At 43.2% G+C, this 22,557-nt stretch overlaps 4 protein-coding genes across 5 annotated transcripts; all 4 read right to left on the bottom strand.

The window, feature by feature from the left end:
- Positions 1 to 16: 16 nt before the first annotated feature.
- LOC117143374 (UPF0676 protein C1494.01) lies at positions 17 to 8,524 on the bottom strand. The gene is made up of 6 exons (XM_033308050.1): positions 8,283 to 8,524; positions 6,714 to 7,009; positions 1,943 to 2,058; positions 934 to 1,689; positions 435 to 619; positions 17 to 323 (listed from the first exon to the last, which is right to left on the bottom strand). Exons 2-6 carry the CDS (start codon positions 6,796 to 6,798, stop codon positions 254 to 256), a joined length of 1,212 nt encoding a protein of 403 aa, XP_033163941.1. The 5' UTR covers positions 6,799 to 7,009; positions 8,283 to 8,524; the 3' UTR covers positions 17 to 253.
- Positions 8,525 to 8,840: 316 nt separating this feature from the next.
- LOC117144014 (UPF0676 protein C1494.01) lies at positions 8,841 to 10,408 on the bottom strand. Its single transcript, XM_033308968.1, has 5 exons — positions 10,305 to 10,408; positions 9,972 to 10,069; positions 9,319 to 9,921; positions 9,110 to 9,252; positions 8,841 to 9,048 (listed from the first exon to the last, which is right to left on the bottom strand). The coding sequence occupies exons 1-5, from the start codon at positions 10,387 to 10,389 to the stop codon at positions 8,982 to 8,984; spliced, it is 996 nt and encodes a 331-aa protein (XP_033164859.1). The 5' UTR covers positions 10,390 to 10,408; the 3' UTR covers positions 8,841 to 8,981.
- Positions 10,409 to 10,655: 247 nt separating this feature from the next.
- LOC117144016 (2-oxoglutarate-dependent dioxygenase htyE) lies at positions 10,656 to 11,877 on the bottom strand. Of its 2 annotated transcripts, none has more exons than XM_033308971.1 (4): positions 11,674 to 11,877; positions 11,014 to 11,619; positions 10,811 to 10,953; positions 10,656 to 10,747 (listed from the first exon to the last, which is right to left on the bottom strand). In XM_033308971.1, the coding sequence occupies exons 2-4, from the start codon at positions 11,500 to 11,502 to the stop codon at positions 10,681 to 10,683; spliced, it is 699 nt and encodes a 232-aa protein (XP_033164862.1). In that variant the 5' UTR covers positions 11,503 to 11,619; positions 11,674 to 11,877; the 3' UTR covers positions 10,656 to 10,680. The 2 variants fall into 2 exon arrangements, with proteins under 2 accessions (XP_033164862.1, XP_033164863.1); XM_033308972.1 differs by lacking the exon at positions 11,674 to 11,877 and having other exon boundaries at positions 11,014 to 11,217; positions 11,361 to 11,441.
- A 265-nt stretch (positions 11,878 to 12,142) lies between these two features.
- LOC117144015 (elongation of very long chain fatty acids protein AAEL008004) lies at positions 12,143 to 19,999 on the bottom strand. The gene is made up of 5 exons (XM_033308970.1): positions 19,700 to 19,999; positions 13,646 to 13,741; positions 13,304 to 13,561; positions 12,936 to 13,235; positions 12,143 to 12,873 (listed from the first exon to the last, which is right to left on the bottom strand). The coding sequence occupies exons 2-5, from the start codon at positions 13,727 to 13,729 to the stop codon at positions 12,682 to 12,684; spliced, it is 834 nt and encodes a 277-aa protein (XP_033164861.1). The 5' UTR covers positions 13,730 to 13,741; positions 19,700 to 19,999; the 3' UTR covers positions 12,143 to 12,681.
- Between the last annotated feature and the right edge of the window lie 2,558 nt (positions 20,000 to 22,557).

Below are 22,557 nucleotides of genomic sequence, written 5' to 3' on the forward strand. Positions count from 1 at the left end.
TTATTATACAAAGGGATATGTTTACGGTGTATGCATGTATTGTATATAGTATCTCGATACATATAAATTAATGAAATGAAGCAATTACAATCGTATGGAATAAAAGTAAAGGTAATAATAAAAAGGTTCAAAACATCATCATATGAGTTGCTGCTTTTCATTTTCCCCATCCGTTCCCACGACGAACTTCATCCCAGTTCAGGTAGAGATGCGATGGATGGCTCGACCGACTATGGTCTATGGTTGTTATTGCTTATGAGTGATTGTTACTGCTATACGTATCTCTAAACTTTTTCTGTATCAACTGATAGGCATTGTAGACTCTGTTGAATTTACGGCCACCAATCGTCGGGCGATAAGCCAAAAAATAGAAAAGAAACAAAGAACTGCGAGTTAGTACAGGAAATGGCCATAAAAGTGGAGTGCAATTTCACCTTTCTTTCGCCGCCTTGAAGGACTTCTTGCGCTGCTTGAGACACGCCTTGTCCTGGACGGCATCTGGATTGGGCAGATCGGTGGGCGATATCGTGGTGATGTTGTCCGGATGGCAGAAGAACGCTATCGAGTGGCGGCCACGAGCCCGAATAGTTTCCTGCTCCGGTATTATCACGCGATGTTGCTGGGGGTCGTATAAAATAGATTAGGCTTTTTATAAATTACAAAAGAATTAACTGATTAGACCAGCTTGAAAACAATTTGATTTGTGGACTTTAAAGTCAGTACTCTATAACTTTAATAAGGGAAAATAGTTTTAAAAAAGTAAGGTATTTGTATTTTTCACCTATTGCCAAAAACAGACTTAAAGCTGCTCAAATATGTATTATTACTACAGCTGTGTTCTAGTAGTATTTGCATAGTTGTAGCAATGATAAGGAATGCTGACTTAACTTTAATCACTGCTACAATGCATAATCAAGTTCATTGGACACTCACCAATGCGGGATATCGTCCCTGTGTCCAGATATTCAAGATCTCGCCACAGTTGACGAGTATGGAGCCGGGCAGGTGGCCCACGCGGTTCCACTTTTCGCTGCCGGGCAGCTTCACCTCCAGCCCGCCCTCCGAGTCCTGGGAGAGCAGGGTGAAGGTGCCGTAGTCCACGTGTGGTGGACACTGGATGACGGCGCCGTTGCCCAGCTTGTGCTCAAACAACTGGCCATTGGGGCCGTCCACCTCGTTGAGGTCGTCCTCGTCGCGGGGATTGTGCTCCGGCCGGAAGTCCGGCTGGTTGGACAGACAGCGCTGGTAGCTGTACTGGCAGCGACCCTTGATCACGTCGTTCTGACCGGGCTCGTCGTCCACTATGGGCGGGTAGTAGAGCATGCGCAGGGAGCTCATGTTGTCGTGGTCGCCGGACAGCATGTGCGAGTGCTTTTCGAGGAAGAACGTGTGCGGAATGTCCAGGGAGACGGCCAGCGCCTGCAGGATGAAGCTGGCCAGTGCCTTGAAGTCCGTGGCCAGGGTGCTGATGTGGTCCGCGAATCCTGGCAGCGGCTCCTCCGGCAGATTCTGAGCGTTCAGTGTGCTGATATTGAAGGCGTGACGCAGCTCCGGCGACTTGCCATCGAATCGCTGCTGCTGACCACGACTCACGTAGCCATGTTTGTCTCCTTCGGCACGGATATAGTGCTGTCTGATGTCCGGCGGCAGATTCACGAAGTCATCCAGGTGATCCCAGGCAGTCTTGAGCTGATCCAAAGACAATGGGGAAACTTTGCATTAGTGAAAACGAGTAAAATAACCTTTATACCAAATTTTTGTCTATCTCTACAGATACGTTTCCCCCGGGAATAGAAGCTATTAATTTCAACTATTATCAGGCTGATATGAATGCGGTTTTAGATTTGCTGCTTGGTAATGACGTATTTTGGTATTTAATCAATAGTGAATAAAAACCCATTTCTTTCCTAATCTTAAGTGTATATATTACTAGTTGTCTTACCTTCTCATCGGAGATGCCATGGTTGACCAGCAGGGCCATGCCCTTCTCGGAGAGCGCTTTCTTCAGCTGGTGACCCACGCGGTTCACCACCGACTTCACCGGCACCTCCTCGATGCCTGGAATAAACAGAATCGGGATTAGAATCGATTCGCGGGCGTGGGAATAATCAGCGGAACTGCCACTCAAACGCTAATTGCTTTGCGGTCTTTTGTTTATGGCTTCTTTGGATTGTTTTCCACCTGAAGACCATAAAGTATGGGTCGTGTTTATGGCAGATTGTTCACTCTGTTGCCGAAGGCAGTAAATAGCTGGCTCGCGAACACTTGGCCACTAAATTGAATGTCATGGGCCATTCAGAAGTGTGGCTAAGAGGCGTCCACACACTAACATTCACATTCACGTGCCACCCACGAGCTCGTAAGACCCTCACTTTGCGAGATAATCGGCTGCTTGGAATCTCAAATAACCCACCATTGGGAACTCGATAATGTGCAATGGCCCAATGCAAAGGTAAATGCAATCAATTTCAATGCAACGAAGGCGGCATTGACAATGCACAGCGGAAAATTAAATAGAAAATGCCGCGGAAAAGCCGCAGCGGAAGTGGCGAGGATGGCGTTCCACACCGCCAACCATTTGGCGCGTCAAAGTTGGACTTTTGAATATATACCATACAGTAGATAGATAGATAGCTGATATCTGGAAGAAGGATAGGGTAGGCAGAGACCTTGCACCGACCGCTGGCCAATGTGATCACTTACTCATTGAGGGACAAGTCATGAATGAAATCGCGGAATGCAAAGTAATTATATGTGTATACTTTCCCGCGACAGTGTCATTTCGATGTCACACTGGGCGTATGCGCAATCTATAAATAGTTTGGCTAGCCACAACGGGAAGCCACCTTCTGGCCGCTTGCCCTCAGCTCCCGACTTGGACAGTGACGCAGTGCCTCTGATAAGGGTTTTCAGAGAATTTTTAGCATTTCACAAATAATAACAATTACGCCCTCTTATCATCTCATTCCGCATGTATGGGAGCTCTGTCGCCAGGCGGGAAGTGCTCGCATTGTTATTATTACTTGCTCAACTGGGAACCAGATGATGTTGTCCGAATGATGATGACGATGCGGATGATGAGGCGGCGGAGAGGTCAGTCGGGCGCATTGAATGATTCCAATTGACGCCAGCCGCAGATCGCCTTTCGTTTTCATTAGGCGGCGTTTCAGTTTTGCATGTATGTTTGTTATGCTTGTTTTCCGTGCGTTTTTTTATTCCACTTTATAGCTTAGTCGAATTCTGCTGGCATGCAATTCAATTAGGCGGCAATTGGGATGCGAGTCGCTTTTCAATTTGCCATTTCTCAGCTTTCAGCCAGCTATGCCAGCTAGTTGTCAGTGCTAACTTGTCGCTAATTTAGCTAATTGAGTCAGTAGATTCAGTCGGCGAATTCGTTGAGGAGGCCAAGTTGTCCGAAGATCATCTCTATCGAATGCCAGAAGTTCTCGGCGTCTCGATTTGTTTTCCCCCATGTTTTATTGTGTTTTCGATTTGATTGGCGCTTGCCGAACAAATTTATCGCTGAAATTGATTGGCTTTCATGCATTTATGGTCAGACATAAATTGCGGGCACGCGTTAAGCATTTCTATTGTTTGTTTTTCGACGCCATTTGATGCTGTATGCTTGTAATTTAATTGCATGGGCGAATGAACTCTTTAAACACTTGGACAAATTCTAGGCCTGTGCTATGCAAATTCATTTGGAATGCGTCGTAAAAAACATATATGAAAATATTTAATTGCTTTACCCATCATTGGAATTTCCATATACGCATGCGGGAAAAACCCCTTAAACATAATCCACAAATAGATTAAAATTTCCCACTTGAATCGCGCGGTCGAATTAATTCAATTCAATATTTATAGACCCATTTCAGATCGTATATATGCGGCAGTTCAGTTGCAGAAATTTTGCTGAGAAATATGGTCGTGCAGTATAACTTATTTATAGAAAACTGAATTGCGGCTATTGGAATTGGCTGAAATGGGCTTAAATGGGGGAAAATGGTTGCAGATGTCGATGCTAATGGAAAAATAATTTCAATGCCATTGAAATATGCGCACAGAAGTCAACGGCAGAGGTAATTGGCCAGAATAGCATTATCGCCTGCGAATCAAACTTGGCATCAATGTATTGAAGGTTGCAAAATTTGCTTGGCCAGCTGTCAATTTGAATTGTCAAGAGAACTTAATTCAATTCCTACCCATCAACCGATGTTCAGGTGGCTTTAACCAATTTGTGAGGTCAAGAGAAATCCGGCAGCCAATTTCTACGTATATTTCGATGGCGAAAACAGGCAAAACGCGAGTGCGGCCATTAAGCCACGTCAGCCAAGCCCAGAATCAACAGGTTTAAGCCAGTTTCAATCGGTTGCGGCAAAAGTCCAACTACTTAACATGCTCGCACTGTCGCCTTTCGGTAGTATCATCATCAAATCAAACAAGGTGAGGCCCACCGCTGGATGACGCCGTGGAGTGAATCCCCAAAGCCCCAAAACAAGATGCGTCACTGAGTGGACGAGTTGCCAAATTGGTAACTGGTTACTGCTCACTGGCTAATGGTCACCGGCAGTGTGTAAATAAAGCTGCAACCAGCAAACAAATATTGGTTCGCTCATTGCGTTCACAACGAAATCAGGTTCCGTAACTCGAATAATTGTAAACATTTCGATGCGTACTGTTTGAGTTTCCGCACTTGATGAAGTGACATTGGGTCGATAGAAATTCAGGCATTCCACAAATGCCACAAGCCCGACTTCCAATATAGTTCAAAAACCTCGCGGGGCTCACAAAAAAAGACACAACAAAAAACACAAGTATAAACAAAACAAGGGAAGAGAAAAAAATCCAATTGAAGTTCCGTTGACATAAAAATGCCGCAAGGCAGCGATTTAATTGCTTCTAGCTAGCTGCTTTGGGGGTCAATGGCTCTGGTGGGGCGAGAAGGTCAAGAGAGTGCTTCCACCAAGGCCAAGCCGCACTGTACTCCAAGCGAACTCGAATCTCTGGGTGAGCCCTCGGCGAAACCTGCGGCCCGATAAGCACACAGTGCGTATGCGCTACATTTCCATGGCGTTTCATTACCGCCAGAAGGAGAAACTGTGTCACGTATCGGCAAAGACCCAGTTAACACAATGGGCACGGCTCCCAAATAGGCAAATGGAAAATTTCGGTGTGGCCAAAGAAGGGCGGAAGAAACGGCGAGGAACAAACAAAGTCATTAAATCTTGTGGCACAAATTTGAACCCAGGTATCTTAAAGGTTAACCAAAGAAGTTCAAAGTAGTAGTCTGGGCAACACACAAACAAAGTGGGGAAACTCAGATATCTAATTCTTAGGATTCTTAGGAATCTCAGAGATACTCTAACTTACAGATACCTTTTTCAAAGTCAGCTGGCATATAGCAAGAATAATCAGATAAATAATTCTACCAAGTGTGTAGTGTGATTTCTTATTAGCATTTTAAATATTTATGGGCATAAAAATGAATCTGATTTAATTATTCCACCACATTGATCCACATTTCTCCAACTTAACTGATACTCTAATTGTCGAGGAGTGTGCCTGACTTACTACGATCTATACTGACTTAAGGAGCACTTACTCAAAAAATTACTCATGATTTGGGATACCCAGAAATCGCAGTAAAATAGCAGGCTATAACAACGTGATACTTGGTTTCCCGGCGCATACGTATGTACATAAGTGTTCTATTAAAGTACTTCATAGATTAACTATCTACTTTCAATTAGTTGACGTCGAGCGATAAGGTATACATTCTTCGAAACTTTACAGTCAGACTTCCCCCATCTCGCCGGAGGAGATCCCATTTGCATTATTCATTTGTTTTCGGAGAGAACCGCAGGTGCAGGGATCAGGTGTCCGGTGCACAAGTCGGTAATTACAACAAATTAACTACGACGTAGTTGTAGCACCACGAACGAAATTAAGTAACTGCAATTAGGGGGCCCGGTTAGTTAGCCCTGAACAATTGGGAATAGTCAGCCGAACAGAACTGTCGATGACTCAGTGACGACTGCACTTAATTGTGCCCTGAGTGCACTGAAAAAAACCCCAGCCATATTTAAAAGATTGCCCATTTCCTGCTACTTAAATAAGCGCAATCTTATCGATAGAAAAGGCGTCATACTATTTAATCAAAAGTGTGAATTCGAAATACATAAATTGGAACATAAAAAACAAAATATAGCTGAATAAATAATCCTAAATTGTTGTATGTGTTTTATGACCCATTATTTTGGGAATCTATGAATCATTAAGTTTCTCACAATTTTACTAAATGTTTATGTGGGTAATTAAAGTTTACACATTAGCTATTGGACTAAGCTACTAAACTATGCCAATCTGTGGTTTAATGGCCTAAACTTATTTTTGGATTAATATAAAAGCAATATAAACGTGGAAGTTGTTTATGCAGGTGGGTCTTACATTTTGATAGCAGTGGAGTGGCCTAATCATTTTCACCTCTTCGAGACAAGTCACAGATAAGTGTTATTTTTGAATGGAGGAACTTCCCATTGATGTAAAACGCCCGCCCTTTTCTCTCCGTGTACGAACGCTGACTGAAATGGCTGCCTAGCAACGAGTTGGAGTGGCGATCAGCGGCATGTTTAATGGGATGTTGTGGTTCCATGGGGGATACCACATATATATAGACATAGCCCCATGGAGGAGGAGTGGTGGGTACTTACCACAGTGGGCGAGATCGATGATCGGAACCACGCTGCGCGAGAGAAGCGTGTCGAGCTTGTCGTCGCTGCTCTTTGTTTTTATCATTTTGAGTTGGTGTTTGTGCTTCGAGTGACTTCCAGAGGGTCTTCGACGTCCAAAGTTCTTTGGTTTCTGATTGGGGAGAGCAATCGAACACTCGCCGCACTTGTGCTCGCTATATCTTTATCACAATTCGGTGAGGGGGGACTCTGGGTACCGGAGGGGATCCGGGATCCGGAGACGAGGTGCACTTCCAGCGATGGCTGACTAAATGAAACTGAATGGCAGCAGCGCGCAGAATTCGATTATTAGACTGGTTATGCCGACAGCGAAAAATAAAAACACAAACATTCGTCGAATCGCGCATCCGAGTGTTTCTAATTTTTGTTTTTGTTTAAATTTTGTGCTATTTGTTTTTGCAACGGCTATTGTTTTTGTTTGGCTGGCGAGCAAAGGCTTTGGCAGCAGAATTTGGTGGGCAGGGGGTCTTTATGTCTTTACGATCCGATACGATCCGCAATGCGAACGGCTGCCTGAGTGATTGGCTTTGCTTCGATTTAGAAGGGCGCGTGGCGGACGAGGGGCGATCGAACAGTCGCGACGCGCTTCTTGGGCGGACTAACCGCCGGCTGTTTGGAGCAGGGGGTTCGTAACTTCTGGGTTCCGACGCTTATCGCACCTGACTGGCCAGAATTTTAGCTCAGTTTACGATTTTATTTTGCAAAAATGAAACTGATTGTGTGCTATGGGTGGGTATGGTGTGTGTGCATGTGCGTCGCAATTAGATAAAATTTAATCAAATCAAAAATTGTGATAACTAAATTAGCACTTGTCGTTCAGCGCGAAGGGGGTAGGGGTTCTACGTAGAGAGCTTAGTACTCAGTACTCAGTACAGTGGATATTCCGGCTTATGGTGAGCAGGGCTCGAAAGGTGAGACTATCTAAAGCCGTCAACAGGTAGCCTCGTCTCGGTTTGCTTTTGCAATATTTGTGATGGCTATTAACGTGGCTCAGGTACATCCATACATACATACAACCGAATACCCATACAGATGCGGATGCATGTGCGAGATACAGATACTCTGGTTGCGGCGGGCATGTATCTTGTATCTTGTGTCTGATGTCTTGTGTTTTGTGTTTTGTATCTGGCCGATCCCGTTTGCAGTTTAACGGCACTCGGACTCAGGTGTGAGCCCTCCTGCCCGCCTTTTCACCCCCTAAAAATGCAAAATTAAATCGAAACCAGCTGAGCTGTTGCCAAGCGGCTTTGTTCGGCAAATGCCGGATGAACAAAGTCTGGTCTTTCAGTCTGCATGGATTCGTTTTGTTTCAAGGGGTGGGGTGGGGTTGGGTTCGGGGTTGAGAGATATAGCCGGGGAATGAGTAAGCATTTGCCTCGCCTCTTTTGCCTTGCAAAAACATTATGCCAACGAGCAGAGGCTCACAAAAAAAAAACTACTGAAACTACTACTCGAAGCGCCTATTCAGCGGAAAGCTGGTGATTTGTACTTCAAAGTTGAAACCGATGAGGGCTTTTTGCATTTGCTTACAGTGAAAACTCGCTTTCTTTTTTCGCACAGGTTTCGCTTTTCATCGAACACCCGACCCGAACGAACAGCAGTTGGCCAACAGTCTAGTTAGTCAATTTTCGTATCGCTTTCTGCTGCTTTTTTTGCACACTTTCCATCATTTTGTAACACACTCCGATCGCGAATTTAACCCAGATACACCTGAACTAGCGCAGAGAGCAACGGCGTCTGTCTCAAAAAAAACATTTGCGATCCGATCCGCGATCTTCGGTGGATTCGGATCCAGTTCGAAAACGATAGCGCCTTTATCGGCGCTCGGATGGGTGGGACTATCGATATATCTACGCAGATCGTGACTTTCAGCATGATCGATTTCTACGTAGAATCTCGTGTCAAATGTAGATATTTGAAACTATTCATGTAAGGTGTCCGAAATAAATAAATGGACCTATAATTATAAACTTATAAAGATTAATGAGTTGTTAGAAAACTCAGAGGTAAGCGGTTAAATGAATAACTTAAACACACACAACATTTAACCATATTATATTAACCATTTATATGCTGTAGACATTAGACTTGCAAATGTAAATGTTATAATTTATTAAATTCAAACAATTACATTTCATTATTGCTGCTGAAGTTACATTATTGGGTTAAGAATGCTAATGATTTCATATGGCTAGAGCATTCATAAACTTCTGCCCCAGATTCGTTGACTTATTGAGATCGCTGACCGTAGGTGTCATTAAACTTTTTCTGTATCAGTTCATAGGCGCTGTATACTCTTGGGGTTTTAAATAAAACCATGTAATATAATATTTACAAATAAATATTAGAATACTCACTTGTCCTCACTCTTTGCCTCCCCTTCACCCAACAGATCGTTGGGAGATATCAAGATCGAGTTATTGGGATGACAGAAATATGCTATGGAGTGTCTGCCACGGGTTCTTATAAGTTCTTGTTCAGGTATGACGACGCGATGAGGCTAGAAAAGGATATAAATAGATAAGATTAGGCTACCGGATTGTTTCAGTTTATAGGAATAACCTACCAGGGCGTGGTAACGCTGCTTGGTCCAGATGGACAGGAGTTCCCCGCCGTTTATAAGTATGGCGCCAGGTAGATGACCTACCCGTTCCCACTTTTCGCTGCCCGGCAGTTGCACCTCCAAGCCACCTTCGGAATCCTGGGCGAGCAGCGTGAAGGTGCCATAGTCCACATGGGCACCGCAACGGATTGCACCCTCGCTCTGGCCCGGCTCATCATCCACAATCGCCGGATAGTAGAGCATCCTGAGGGTGCTCATGTTTAGGTCATCTCCTTCCAACATCTGGGAGTGTTTGTCGATGAAGAAGGACGGCGGAGTTTCCAGGGCCACCTCCATGGCCTTCATTATGTACAAAGACATGGCTTTCAAATCCGTGCACAGTGTGGTAATGTCTTCGGCAAATTCTGGCAGTGCCTCCCTTGGAATATTCTGTTCATCCAGTTTGCAAATATTGTAGGCGTGACGCAGTTCTGGAGTACTTCCATCAAATCGCTCCATCCCGGGACTAACATATCCATAATTAACACCATCCTTTCGTCTGTGGCGATCCTGAACCTCTGCTGGCAGATCCAAGAAGTTGTCAAATTGATCCCAGACAGCTTTGATCTACAATTAAGAAATCATTAGAAGAGCGTAGAACGGGACATACAAATTACCTTGTCTTCTGCTATGCCATGGTTAACCAGGAAAGCGATTCCCTTTTCGGTGAAAGCCTTGTGGAGTTGCTGACCCACCCGATGGACAAGGGACTTGCCTAGAAAGTGGAAGTAATTATTACAGTAAAATGTAAGGAGTTCCTTAGGCTGTTTTTTGATGTGTCAGGGGTTTGGATGTTATCAAGGCACACCTTAAAAAGGTTGTAATTAAGTAGTTACTTTTTAGGGATGGTGCCTGCCCACCCAAAACAATTTTTACATATGCTTGTACGTATCTTTTTCCTTCTAATTAATTTAAATTTATTTTAATAGGTTGGTGACTGGGAAACTTACCACAATGGGCAAGATCGATGATCGGCACAGCACTTCGCGAGACAAGCGTTTCCAACTTGTCCTCTCTTATCTTGCTGTTTATCATTCTTGGTAAATAAGCTCCGCGTAGGTAAATCAAATACAAATAGATTGCTTCTGGAAATTATCTGGAAACTCAGACCTCCGAAGAGACGATGTGAACACGACAAGCCACTCCGGCAGACTGACCCAAACAAACTCCGGCATTTGCAATAATATTATTGTCTAATCGGTATATACATGTATGTATGTATATCATACAAGAAAACATTTATGTAACATACTCTTGGGGGGCAAAAAAAATATGGTTGAACAAAATTTTTTACATATTAAAGAATAATGAATATTAAAAATCTTGCTAAGAATAATGATGTGCAAATGCGCCTTTTGCCAGAGCCATAGTTATATCATATGCGTTTTGTATCCTGAAATATAACACCAAATAAGATAAAGTTAATCTATTCGTAGTACTTCCAATCCCGACTTACACGTCACTTGTCGTCTGCTTAGGTGTAATATCTAAATCATTTGGATCAATCAGCGCAGAGTTATCAGGATGACAGAAATAGGCAATGGAGTGCCGGCCTCGATGGCGAATATCAACCTGATCGGGAACCACTACTCTATGTTGCTGTCAAATTAAATCAAATATATAATAATAAGTCATCCTAAGCCCAGCTTATAGTCATACCAAGGCGTGGTAGAGCTGATCTGTCCAGATAGCCATGGTTTCACCGCAGCTAATGAAGAGCGCTCCTGGCAAATGGCCCACTCGCTCCCACTTGTCAGTGCCCCGCAGCTTGACCTCCAGTCCACCCTCCGAATCCTGAGCCAACAGAGTAAAGGTGCAGTAGTCGGCATGGGCTCCACATCGTATGGAGCTTCTTCCATGATCCTGATCTTTCACGGGCGGGTAGAACAGCATCCGTAGGGTGGTCAGGTTAAAGCGATCGTCGGACAGCATATACGAATGTTTATCCGTGAAGAACGAAGGTGGAGCAGCCAATGAAATTGCCAGAGCCTTCAGAATCAACTTACCCAATTCATTGAAGTCATCGACTAATGAGTTAATGTGCCTGCTAAATCCTGGTAGCTGCTGCTCGGGGAGGAATTTTTCCTGCAGTTTGCATATATTATAAGCATGGCGCAGCTCCGGTGTCCTGCCATCAAATCGCTCCATTCCCGGACTCACGTAACCATGATTCTCGGCATGTGGAGCTTTGCTTCTCTCAAATACCACTTTAACTTAATCTGGCAAGTCGACAAAGCCATCGAAATAGTTCCAAGCTGTTTTGATCTGATTGATTATAGATTCAGTTCTCGATGATCAAAGATTCATTGAATTATATACCTTCTCATTTGAAATTCCGTGGTTTATTAGCAGAGCATACCCCTTTTCAGATAAAGCCTTTCTCAGATTTTTCGCCACGTCCTCAATGAAATTTTCTAAATCTATAATAGGAACAGCATTTCGCGAAAGCAGAGTCTCAGTTTCTGATTCCATTGTTTATAAAAGTATCTTATCAAGTGAACTGGGTATGTTGTTATTTCAACCTCAAGCAGAATAGGACTGAAGTCAAAACAAAGAATATTATTTTTCAGAGAGATTGTGTTATAGATTGTACTAGTTGGTACTTTTTCATACTATACTTTTGGGTTATCACTGTAACGTAAACTTCCGTAGAAACCATGTAAAGGATTATTGTTAAGTCATAAATCAAGAAGTATATTTGTTTAAATAACCAAATACCATCAATATGTATTATCAATCCATAGCTATATAGCAGTTATCAAACGTACATAAGAAAGATAATCAGCAGTTACATACGAATCGTTTGTTTATTGTTTGCAAATAAAATATACAAAATTACATTTCATCATAGAGTTGGGCATGACAAAAATGCGGACAGTTCGACGCGGTGTTGTCGACAGGCAAAAGTTCAGAGTTCACCGATTTTTGCTCGCCATTCGCCTGCCCTAACTTGTCTTCGACTTTCACAGTCCATAGGATAAAGTCTAATCACTAAACTATAATATTTGGTACTATTACACTATCCCAATACAGCAGGTGCAACGATCTCTTGCCCTCTGCAATGGCGACTGATCCAAACAAGTACAAATGGGGCCGCTTTCCTCGAACTAACAAAATACTACGAAACAAGCTTACGCGACTACAGATTGTATAATATCCATCTTGACCTATGTATACCTAGGGGGAGGATATGGAAGGTGGCTTGGGATGGGAGCGTGGGAATCTGGGCTGGGATTTGAGGGTGGAGGAGTGTGGGATTTCAGGGATAAGGAAGGACCATAAAAATAAGTGTGCATAGCTTAAGGTAGCGCCAACTAACGTCGCTTCCTACTCCTTTTTCGCCGCCAGCTTGGCCTGGGCAGCCGCCTCCTTCTTGTAGTTGGCCACATAGAAGGCGCTGAACATGTAGGTGAAGAGTCCAGCATTGAAGGTCAGGAGTGCGGCAATGGACTTGGGGAAGTTGCAGTTGGGCTGGAACTGGATCTGCAGTGTGTGCACGAAGATGATCAGGAATTGGACCTACAGAGAAGAGGGGAACATCAAACCAAATCCAAGCTTTTCCCAAGTTGTAGACCACTTACAATCTGCAGGATGGTGATGTACTTCTTCCACCAGAGATACTTCTGCACCTTGGGTCCCATCGCGGAGAGCAGGTAGTAGGCATACATAATGATGTGGATGAAGGAGTTGATGAATCCCAGCAGGGTTCCATGGCCACCGGCGAAGTACTTAACACCAATGAAGGCACACACGGGCATCAGGGTGTGGTGGTACAAGTGGAGGAACGAGATCTGGCGCTGTTTCTTGCGCAGCACAAAGAACACGGTGTCCAGCAGCTCCGTGATCTTGGCAATGTAGTACAGCCACACGGCACGAGCCATCTAGAATTGGTATTGAAAAATATATTTAAGATTTGATTTTAGGATACATAGATGTTTAGAGACCATACCCTCATGGAAATCGGATCCGATTCGTAGGTCACCGGCTGGCACTTGAAGTTGTAGTGGCCACCCCAGCCGCCCTTGTATCCCTCGTAGAAGAGCACCCAGCTGAGGAGCACTTGGACCGCATTGTAGACCAGGAGAGTGTTCTTTAGCTCGAAAGGCTTGCGATCCCTCATGTAACGAGGTCCTGCGTACAGGCAGAAGTACAGGTACGCTCCGAGGATCATGAACAGCGGTCCGGGGGCATTCGAAAGGAACCATTGCTAAAAGAAACCCATTCAATAATATATTAATTAGATGAATATAACGAAAAAGTTAGTTAAAAACAAAAACAGCCCAATACCCACCTTGGTGCGCAGATCCTCGTGCTCCACGAAGAAGTTGACCATCCGGTCAACAATGGTCGTCGTCTCGTTCAGTCTGACCGACATATTGGCTGGCAGCTGGAAGAGTGGGGTAATCAATAGATTAGTTGGGTTATGCACTGCCCCATGGATTAGCACCTTCTACGCGACCGTGGATTTGGCGGCGTAGAAGGTGGAAGCAAAACGCATTCGATCTGTGTTTGATTTACGCGCCGTGAGCATTTCCTGTTAATCAACCAGACACACAAACTTAAAGTAATGCTGCCCAAGGCGAAACCGCGCCTACGCTTCGCCAGATCGGCGGAGTATATATATATATAGTATAAATATATATATGTATGTTTATAGATAGTCGGCGATATTTGCATGATCGTTGCGGGTGCTAAATGTCATATTAGTAGAATCGTGTAAATCAGGCATAGCGTTGCAAATTTCCGAATGCCAATAACCCGGCGAATTCTGTTAAAGTTGCGGAAAAAGCCGCCAGGCAAACAGTTTAAAATGTAATTTATCGCGGGCTCATTCGAGCTCTTAGACCCAAAACGATCGCATCAGCACTTATACGCTGCGCATTTAATTCTTTTTGCCACAATTATGAATTACATATATTGTTAAGTGGCTGAGGCAGTCAACGACAGGGATCGGGCCAAAAACAAGGGACACATTGTGGCTTACGTGAACAGAACTGGTTTCGACGTGATTGCTATGGCTGCGTTAACTTGGCCAAATTAGCCGGCAGATTGCCCCGCGCCTCCTGCTGACTAGTTTTTGTTGCGGCTTTTTGGAAAAACCCAGGAAGCAGGATAGTCCAAGGACAAACTGTCAGGTTCATGCATCATTAAGTTTATGGCTTTAAGATGGGGGAACCGGTTGCTTCTGATTATTGGTTTGCTAGGCACAAATCAATTTTCAGTCTTAAAACGTGAAACATAAGTGATGAAGAGGATATCTGAGTCAATCTTTTACATATATTTACGTTATAAGAAGCCTACATTACTTTGCCCTTTTCTGCGTTCCTGGCTATTTTTGTTCAAAACCTACAAGTAGTAAACAAAGCTGGAAGCAAGGAGACCAGAAGGAATTTTATGGGCATTGTTTCCAACGAAACCAGTTTGGGATGCAGTTGCTGCAACAGTTGATGATCGTGATTATCGGTTGGTCGGCCCATCCCAAATCCTTTGGCAATGCTGACTAGGCGGTTTCAATGTCCACTGATTTCGGTCGTTAACTACCCATAATGGTGGCCAACATCAACGGCTTGCCTCGACGCACTGCGACTTGGGCAAATAGCTGGCCCAGTTTGGCTTTGTCGAAGCCACTTGGCCACTGGAATCATCATTTGGCCCGGGCGATATTAATTATTTGAGCACCTGCCATGTGGGACTCAGGTTCGCACTCCAAGTGAACGCCATCATCGAATTGCCCAGCGTTTTCTGTACAGTCATCGCGTTTGGCGGATTGGCGGAGTTGAGCGCCAAAAATGCATTCACTCGGCTGGATATTGAGATATTGACTAACGAGAATTTCGTCTGACTTATTTGCATTATTTCGAGTGCCTTTGCCGAGTGTTTTTTGCAAGGCCGGCACTTTCAATCGACCAACTCCAGCCAGCCAATGGTGTTTTCGAGGGTGTAAAGATATTGCGCAAGAAATCCGCCAAGCCAACTTACATTCTACAAATTCTACAATTCCCAACCACTAAGGATAGAGCTAGGAATAACAAATTGATTTATTAAATACAGGAACTTAGCTTTCAACGACTTGGTATTATTCTATCTTGCAGATCTCTATGCTAATTCCAAACTTGTTTTATTTGACAGCCAGCGTAAATAATATTATAAACATTATTCCGTGTTGGTTTTTATGGCTGCTCCACTAACCTGTTAATGCAATGTATACTCGAATTTCACCGGCAAAACTCAAATAAAATAATAAACGAAAATAATAAATATTATATAATGAAATCAAAATGTTCTACCGGTTTGCCGCAGCCAGCAATGAAATTTAATTCTGATTTATTCGGTGGTCGAGTGTTGAACTTGGACTTGGTTTTGGCTTTGGTTTTGGGACTTTCGACGGCGAAGCTCTTTTATGGCCACTTAACAGTCATAAATAGTTAGACAATATGTGGAGAATTCCAGTTTTGTTTCAGGAGGCCACGGCTTCCATGTGTGTTTCCCCCGCCCATCAGAACCTTCCGGTCTCAGAGATCAGTGAATCGCTGTAAAAAAAATAGCATATTTGTTTGATTTTCAGAATCGTCCGATGTTCAAATGCAAATCAGTTTGGACTTTATGGCCAAAAACACCAAAGTCAGCGTTAGTTTGCATACATAGTAAAGAACTTTTCCCCGCCTTTCGATGGACAAAAAATTCCAAACAAATAAGGCGATAAACCAATGGAAAAACTCTGGTTAGATAGACCCTGAGATCTGCTCCCGTTTTGCATAATCTTAAACCAAAACATTGCGCAAATCCTAGCCACTTTTCCAACAATGTTGACGGCCGTTTGCATGCCAATTAGCGATTGACAGTGAACGAGAGTGCGTGGCAGCGACAGAGTAAATATTAAATGAAGTCAAATAATGGCAAAGTAAATAAATAATATATATAGAAGTATCACCCGCTGCCCTGACGTCACATTCCAGTTTATTATTATGCGATAATCAGCGCGGTTAGAAGTCGGCCGATAAATTCTAGACACGCGCCGCGCTAAAGATTCGCACGTTTCGTTCTGTCGCCAAGCTGGCCACCATTTTTGGTAAGCCAAACACATGGGGCGTATGCGCAATGCGCGGCTCATTATGCTAGGGATTCAAAAGTCGGGTTCTATTCTATTTACAGACTTTATGGACAAACTCTAGGCTGATAAGAGGCCGCATGGGAAGGTCTGAGTGGCGAACAAAATGGCTTGGAATGTTGAGGACGGCACTCCGAGGTGGAACACTAAAAAAAAATGTACCATAAGGGTATACTATTATAAAAGACTGGATTCCATATCAACAACAATAAAAACAATAAAATAGTGATATTTTTATAGTTTTCTTTCTCTGCCAGTTTTGAGCTTTTAATGGATGATTTTGTTGATGGCTACCTTAAATTATAAGCAAAATGCAGGTTTCATTTTTTGTCAAGTGTATTCCAACAAAAGAGAAGACAAAATATTGAATTCGAAGACGGAGCGGCAGCCTCTGATCAAGCGATTGAATGGACCTAAGGCAATGGCATCGGCATCGGCAACGCATTTAAAATCTCTGCGAAGGTCGCACGTTTTGAGGAAACAAAAAGCGGAGTCGAGACCCGATCTCTTGCATTGGAGAGCAGCATGAGATTCGTCCACATTATCCGCTCCCAGATGCGGATGCGGATCTTTCGGGCGTGGCTAGCCAAATACATACATATGTACTATGTACATACATATATGCGTGTACATAGTGGGCACCCTAGGCACCATAAACATTGGAGGCGTATTATCTGTGGCTCAGTCTCTTTTCGTTCGCTGATTTGAATTTTTATTGGCTTAACTATTTTGCATTAGCCTTAGTTTGTGCTCTGACCTTGAACTAGTGGCTAGTGCGAGCTGCTGCAGGCGCATAAATTAGTCGATTTAAGCTAAAACCACATTACAGACTTCCGCGTGGCGGGCTGAAATGAAATGGAATGATATGAAAACTTCCAGAAGGAATGCCAGTTAAACAGACTCCCGGCATTCCTGTCTCCAATTAACTGGACTCGACAAAGTTTCCATTACTACAAATGTCTGTAAGTGCTAATTGAGTCAACTCATTGGCAATATGTCTAGATCGATCGAGGTATGATGTGTGGGCTATACGACGGCGAATCGATTAGATCGGCTGTACTACACCCTCCACCATTGACAAAGGCGGCACGAATGTAAATTATTCCATATGCTTTCTTCTGCTATTCGATTATTTAAATATTGGCAATTTGTCTTTATAAATATGCAATTACCTGTAAATATTTCCCAATGCAATTGCACACGAAAAACAAGTCAAAGTTCGTTGCCAGAGTCTTTCGTTTGGCCAGCAGCAGAATAAATTACAATGGAGAAAATCAGTCACTAATTGCGCATGCCACAAATCAAATCGCTCGATAGACAGTCGCATCGATCACCGCCCGTGTGACGGGCCCTTCTTTTAATTATGATCAATTAGATTGGAGAGCCTGGGAAAAGTACAGCGACAATTAACAGCTTTTCATAAGCAGTCATCAAGTGTTTCTTTACTCAATGATCATTACACTGCCTACTGTTTTTCCACCGATATTAATGTCATTGCACTTGCGTTCGCAAGAATCATTTAGTGCAGCTCAAGGGTGCCCAGATTGACCTAGTCATTCTCTCAAGCAGTAGCATATGCATTCGGTGCGACTTCTGACCTCCAATATTTGCCATTGTCATCATCTACATCATCATCGCCATTACCATCGCCTTGTTCTGCCTGGCGATTTGTTTACCTTGCCATTATTATCAGCTCTTCTGGCCAAAACTACCCCGTGCCGCCTTGTTGAGCATACAAGGCACTTGGAAACGCACTCGGCCGAGGGAAAGATGAAGAAATCCCAAAACGAGATGGAAATTTGGTGGATCTTTTTTATTGTAGGTGTGACCGCCAGCGCATGTGACCCCAATTGGATTCAAAATATTAAAATGTAATTTGGCAGGGCGACAAATGTCACCGAAATGTCGCATAAGCATACACAGGCACAAGCACAAGGTGGAGTCACCCAGAAAGACGCCAACGTGCGAACGGATGTGCAGCAGAAACCTTTTGTGGACCCCGATCCCAAGATACCGTGGTAATGTCGCTCTCCGCCTGACTAACTATCTGTCCGGGTGTTGACGCCAAGAAAACAACAATAAAATCATAAATAAACAAATTGTGCGCATGCGTGAACGTCATCATCGCCGCCTCTTTCCAAGGGCAATTCCAGCCGAATTATATATCGGTGAAAAATTGCTGGCAACTGTATGATCGCACAAAGCGTGATATTCAAATTAAATCTTTCCATGAATGAAATGTGCGTATATTCGTATTTCGAAATAAAAGATCAACAATCAGACGAGCCCAATAAACTTGTCATGTTCTTATCACATCGCAACTTCGGCCAAAGTATAAACGTATTGGCCAAGTTGTTTTTTTTTTTTTCTTTTTTGGGATTTCCGTCGATGTGTATCGTTACATTTAGCACTTCTTCTGATTGTTATTTATATCGCAAACTTGTCCAGTTGTTCCCATTGTGTCGAAAGTGTAACGCGAAATTCAGGGCCAAATCGGAGAGTTGAGAGATGATATAATGCTGCCTGAAATCGGATGCCCAATGCACACGAAAAATTAAAGTGAAAATACTTCTTACAAATCACCCAGAATAAGTATGGGCTACATTTGCGCAATAATTTAAAGAAGTAAATTGAATATATATTTACGAGTGATTTTTAAAAAAATATATTCCAAGGATTTCTGTACAAAAAAAAACGAATAGTTCAAAAAGGAATTATAGACCTAAGAGTGTATATTTATATTCCATTTTCCTTATATAGTTATCTATTTTTTTGCTGTGCATGAAACAGTAGTAATGCAACTGGTAGTGGCATCTTGCATCAGGTCCAGATGCGTTCGACTTCATCTGCGAGGGATTACAGTAACGTTTAAAATTGATCAATCGCCATGCGATTTACATATGAGCCACATTAGCTACATATGTGATTGACTTGGCCCACTCGCATCGACTTGTTGGCCATCTTCATCTGCGGGCACCACAGCTGGTTTTGTAAGCCTCCTCTTTTTTTTCTTGTCTCTCCTCTCTTCCATGTTATTTATTTATACAATATTTAGTTTGTATTTTTCTTTCGAATTCGTCCATGCCCGGGTCTTTGGGCTTGGGTGTCGTTTCGCAATGACCCCAAAAAAAAATGTCTCAAATCTTTAACAGGTTGCCATCGTGTGCGCATAACTTAGCATAAAATCTGAACACACAATTTTCCATTGTATTTCTTCTATAGTTCTTAAACACTTGCCTTTCTGTTGAATAAATTTGTGGAGGGAGCCAACAAATATTGAATGGATGTCTGTGATTTATTTGCGGCACGACACAGCACACGGCACAAACGAACACACAAACAAACGGAAGCAGAGAAGGACAGACACTAAAAGCACTTTCTGTTATCCTTCGGGGCAATATCACGCATACGCGGCGTTGTCGATCGGATCAGAACACACAGAACACGAGGCGGCTGATCTCGAGATCTCCAGCTCCACGAGTACCCAGCGAATACTTAGCAGTTGAGGCGCCGACAGCAGACTAAGCGATATCCCAGCCCTACAAGCGGTCTTGTAGCGATCGTATCACGGATACGAATACGACCGCCTCGCTTTCGGCCAAGATTCGCAGTCGCAGTCACAGTCGTGGTCGTACTCGGCCAAGATCGTATGGCTATCGTTTGGATATTGCCGACGATCGCAAACGGCAACAGGTGAGCAGGCAGCAGCGCTTCGTTTCGGCCAGAATCCAGCTCCAGCTGACTGGCGGTCATTGCATGTGCTTAAGGGCCAGTTCTAGGATCTCCCCAGTTAATTACCCATCGGGTAATGTATTTAATGTATGCAGACCGCAATGCGAAGTCGATAATTAACTTAATGCGATTTGCAACTATTTATGAGAAAATAAGCGCACCTATCGCAGCTGGCAGTGGAGCAAATCATAACAGAAACCAAATAGTAAACCTGACTGCATTTATCATCGACTGACTGGCCCATATGCCTTTGCCTTTGCCATTGCAGGTTTGTGTGTTTCTGTGTAAAGTGTGCAAAAATGATTGTGCAATTAAATGGCCCCAAAATGCCTCCGGCCCAGAGCTTCCAGTGGCCACTTGATGGATTTCAGCCGCGTCATTCCCTCATTCACTCGGAAAGTCACAGTTTTCAGGCACTTTTGCACCGAAACGCTGCATTACGCCGAACGGACTAACCCACAGCGTGGGGCTAAACAGAAGCCTACTGGGTTCCATAGACGCACTGACTACGGGCACAAATGCATGTCTGACATTTGCCACCGTTGCTAATTGCTCAATCAGAAGGAAAAGACAACATAGTTGGGGAATAATGCAGCCAACTGCGGTTTATTCGTTAATTGTTCGATGCGACGACACACCCACCCATCCCACGCATTTGTGGATCCAATGTGCACTCAATCGCGATTCACCGAAATCTGTGACTCCAACGATTCATTCACAGATCGCTATTGCCTTAATCTTTGGATTCCAATCCGGCCGATGCCCAATTCGATTCCGATGGAGCTTCCGCCATTGCGAAGGTCGCCCCCGCCGAAAAATGTTGGCATGCCCGACGCGTGCCCGAATCTCATTTTGGAGGTGCTCTATGTGACGAAGCTTATTTAAATTGCTAAATATTTTTGGCAATTCGAGGAAGATTCTACGCAGCGCGTGTTACGTTAACCAGCCCAGCGACTGAACTGATTTCAAGGCGTGTCCAGCAGATAACAAAGTAATCAATCGGAAGACAGTCGACACCACCTTTTAAGAGCCTACAATACCACGTTTTTTAAAAAACAATGCTTCCTAGCCAAGAACAAAGTAATGATAGGGCTTGCCATATGCACAAGTGCAATTTAATGTTTTATGAATAATCAACTAAATAATATAATGTTCGCAATAACATTTTATGTTAAGACACTTTAATAGTTTTTTTTACGATCTTCATGTTTTGATGTTAAAAAAGTCATTATCATCACAAGTAAATAAAGGAATAATCAAAGTATTGCGGTACAGTTATAAATACAATTATTAAATTAATAACTTAGCACTAATTTGTTTTATTTAATCTCGAAAATCTTTTAATTCACATTAATTGTAAATGCCGCATTTTATATTCAACTCTATTTCGAAACAAGCAAAAAAAGTCACAGTTCAATAAATCAGTTTATTGTTTAGCGATGATTTCCGTAAATTTTCCATCCGAATTTTCACTTGTGTGTTCAATACAAAGCATTTCAAAGTCAATGTCGCCTGGCGGAAACAAAAGACTTCGGACACGAACTCGCGTCGATGCCCCGGAGCATCGGTTTATAGATACTACTAATGCTGTTCATTTAACGACTCATTCGATTAGAGCTTTTTATTCAAAGCATCTTTACATTGGCAACAACAAAACGAAACGAAAATAAATAAAAACACTGGTGGGCATTATGCGGTTTTAATGTTTTTGAACTTGACAAGATACCATAATTTGCATGAAAATGATTGGATTCGGTATTTCTGCAAGAATAGGTTAGATCGTTAGGTTCAAAATTCACAAAAAACTTCTGCCTTCTCTTTGTCTTATTTTGCTCTTAATTTAGTAATTTTCGACCGTTTTTGTCGCTTTTTTGTGGCAATTCTCGTGCGCAATCGTCTGCGTACATTAAAACTCAATTAATGCGTAACACTTAGAGAACGCCGATGGTGGAAAAAACGCAACAAAATGCTGACGAGGTGAGGTGAACTCAGGCTGATTGGAAATCAATGAACTAACGAACTGGACACACAGCGGATGCTGTGCGACAGCCTTGACCATAACACTTAAACGCCAAAAACCTTCAAAGACCAGTTGCCACTTGCTGGCTGTCAGTCTGCGTCTGGGTCTGCCTTTGAGTCTGAGTCTAAGTCTCAGTCTGCGTCTGAGTCTCACTCGCATGCTTATTGAATATAACGCATGAAAGCAACTGCACAAGACCATTAATAAAGAGCTGAAAGCCAAAATCTGGGTGGCAATCTGAACTCTGCATATATATATATATATATATATATATATATATATACACATACGCATTTTGGATCCGACATTGAACTGCACAAAGCACCGATACACGGATGCTGAT

This window comes from Drosophila mauritiana, chromosome 3R (genome assembly GCF_004382145.1).
Source record: "Drosophila mauritiana strain mau12 chromosome 3R, ASM438214v1, whole genome shotgun sequence".
Classification (NCBI taxonomy): Eukaryota; Metazoa; Arthropoda; class Insecta; order Diptera; family Drosophilidae; genus Drosophila; species Drosophila mauritiana.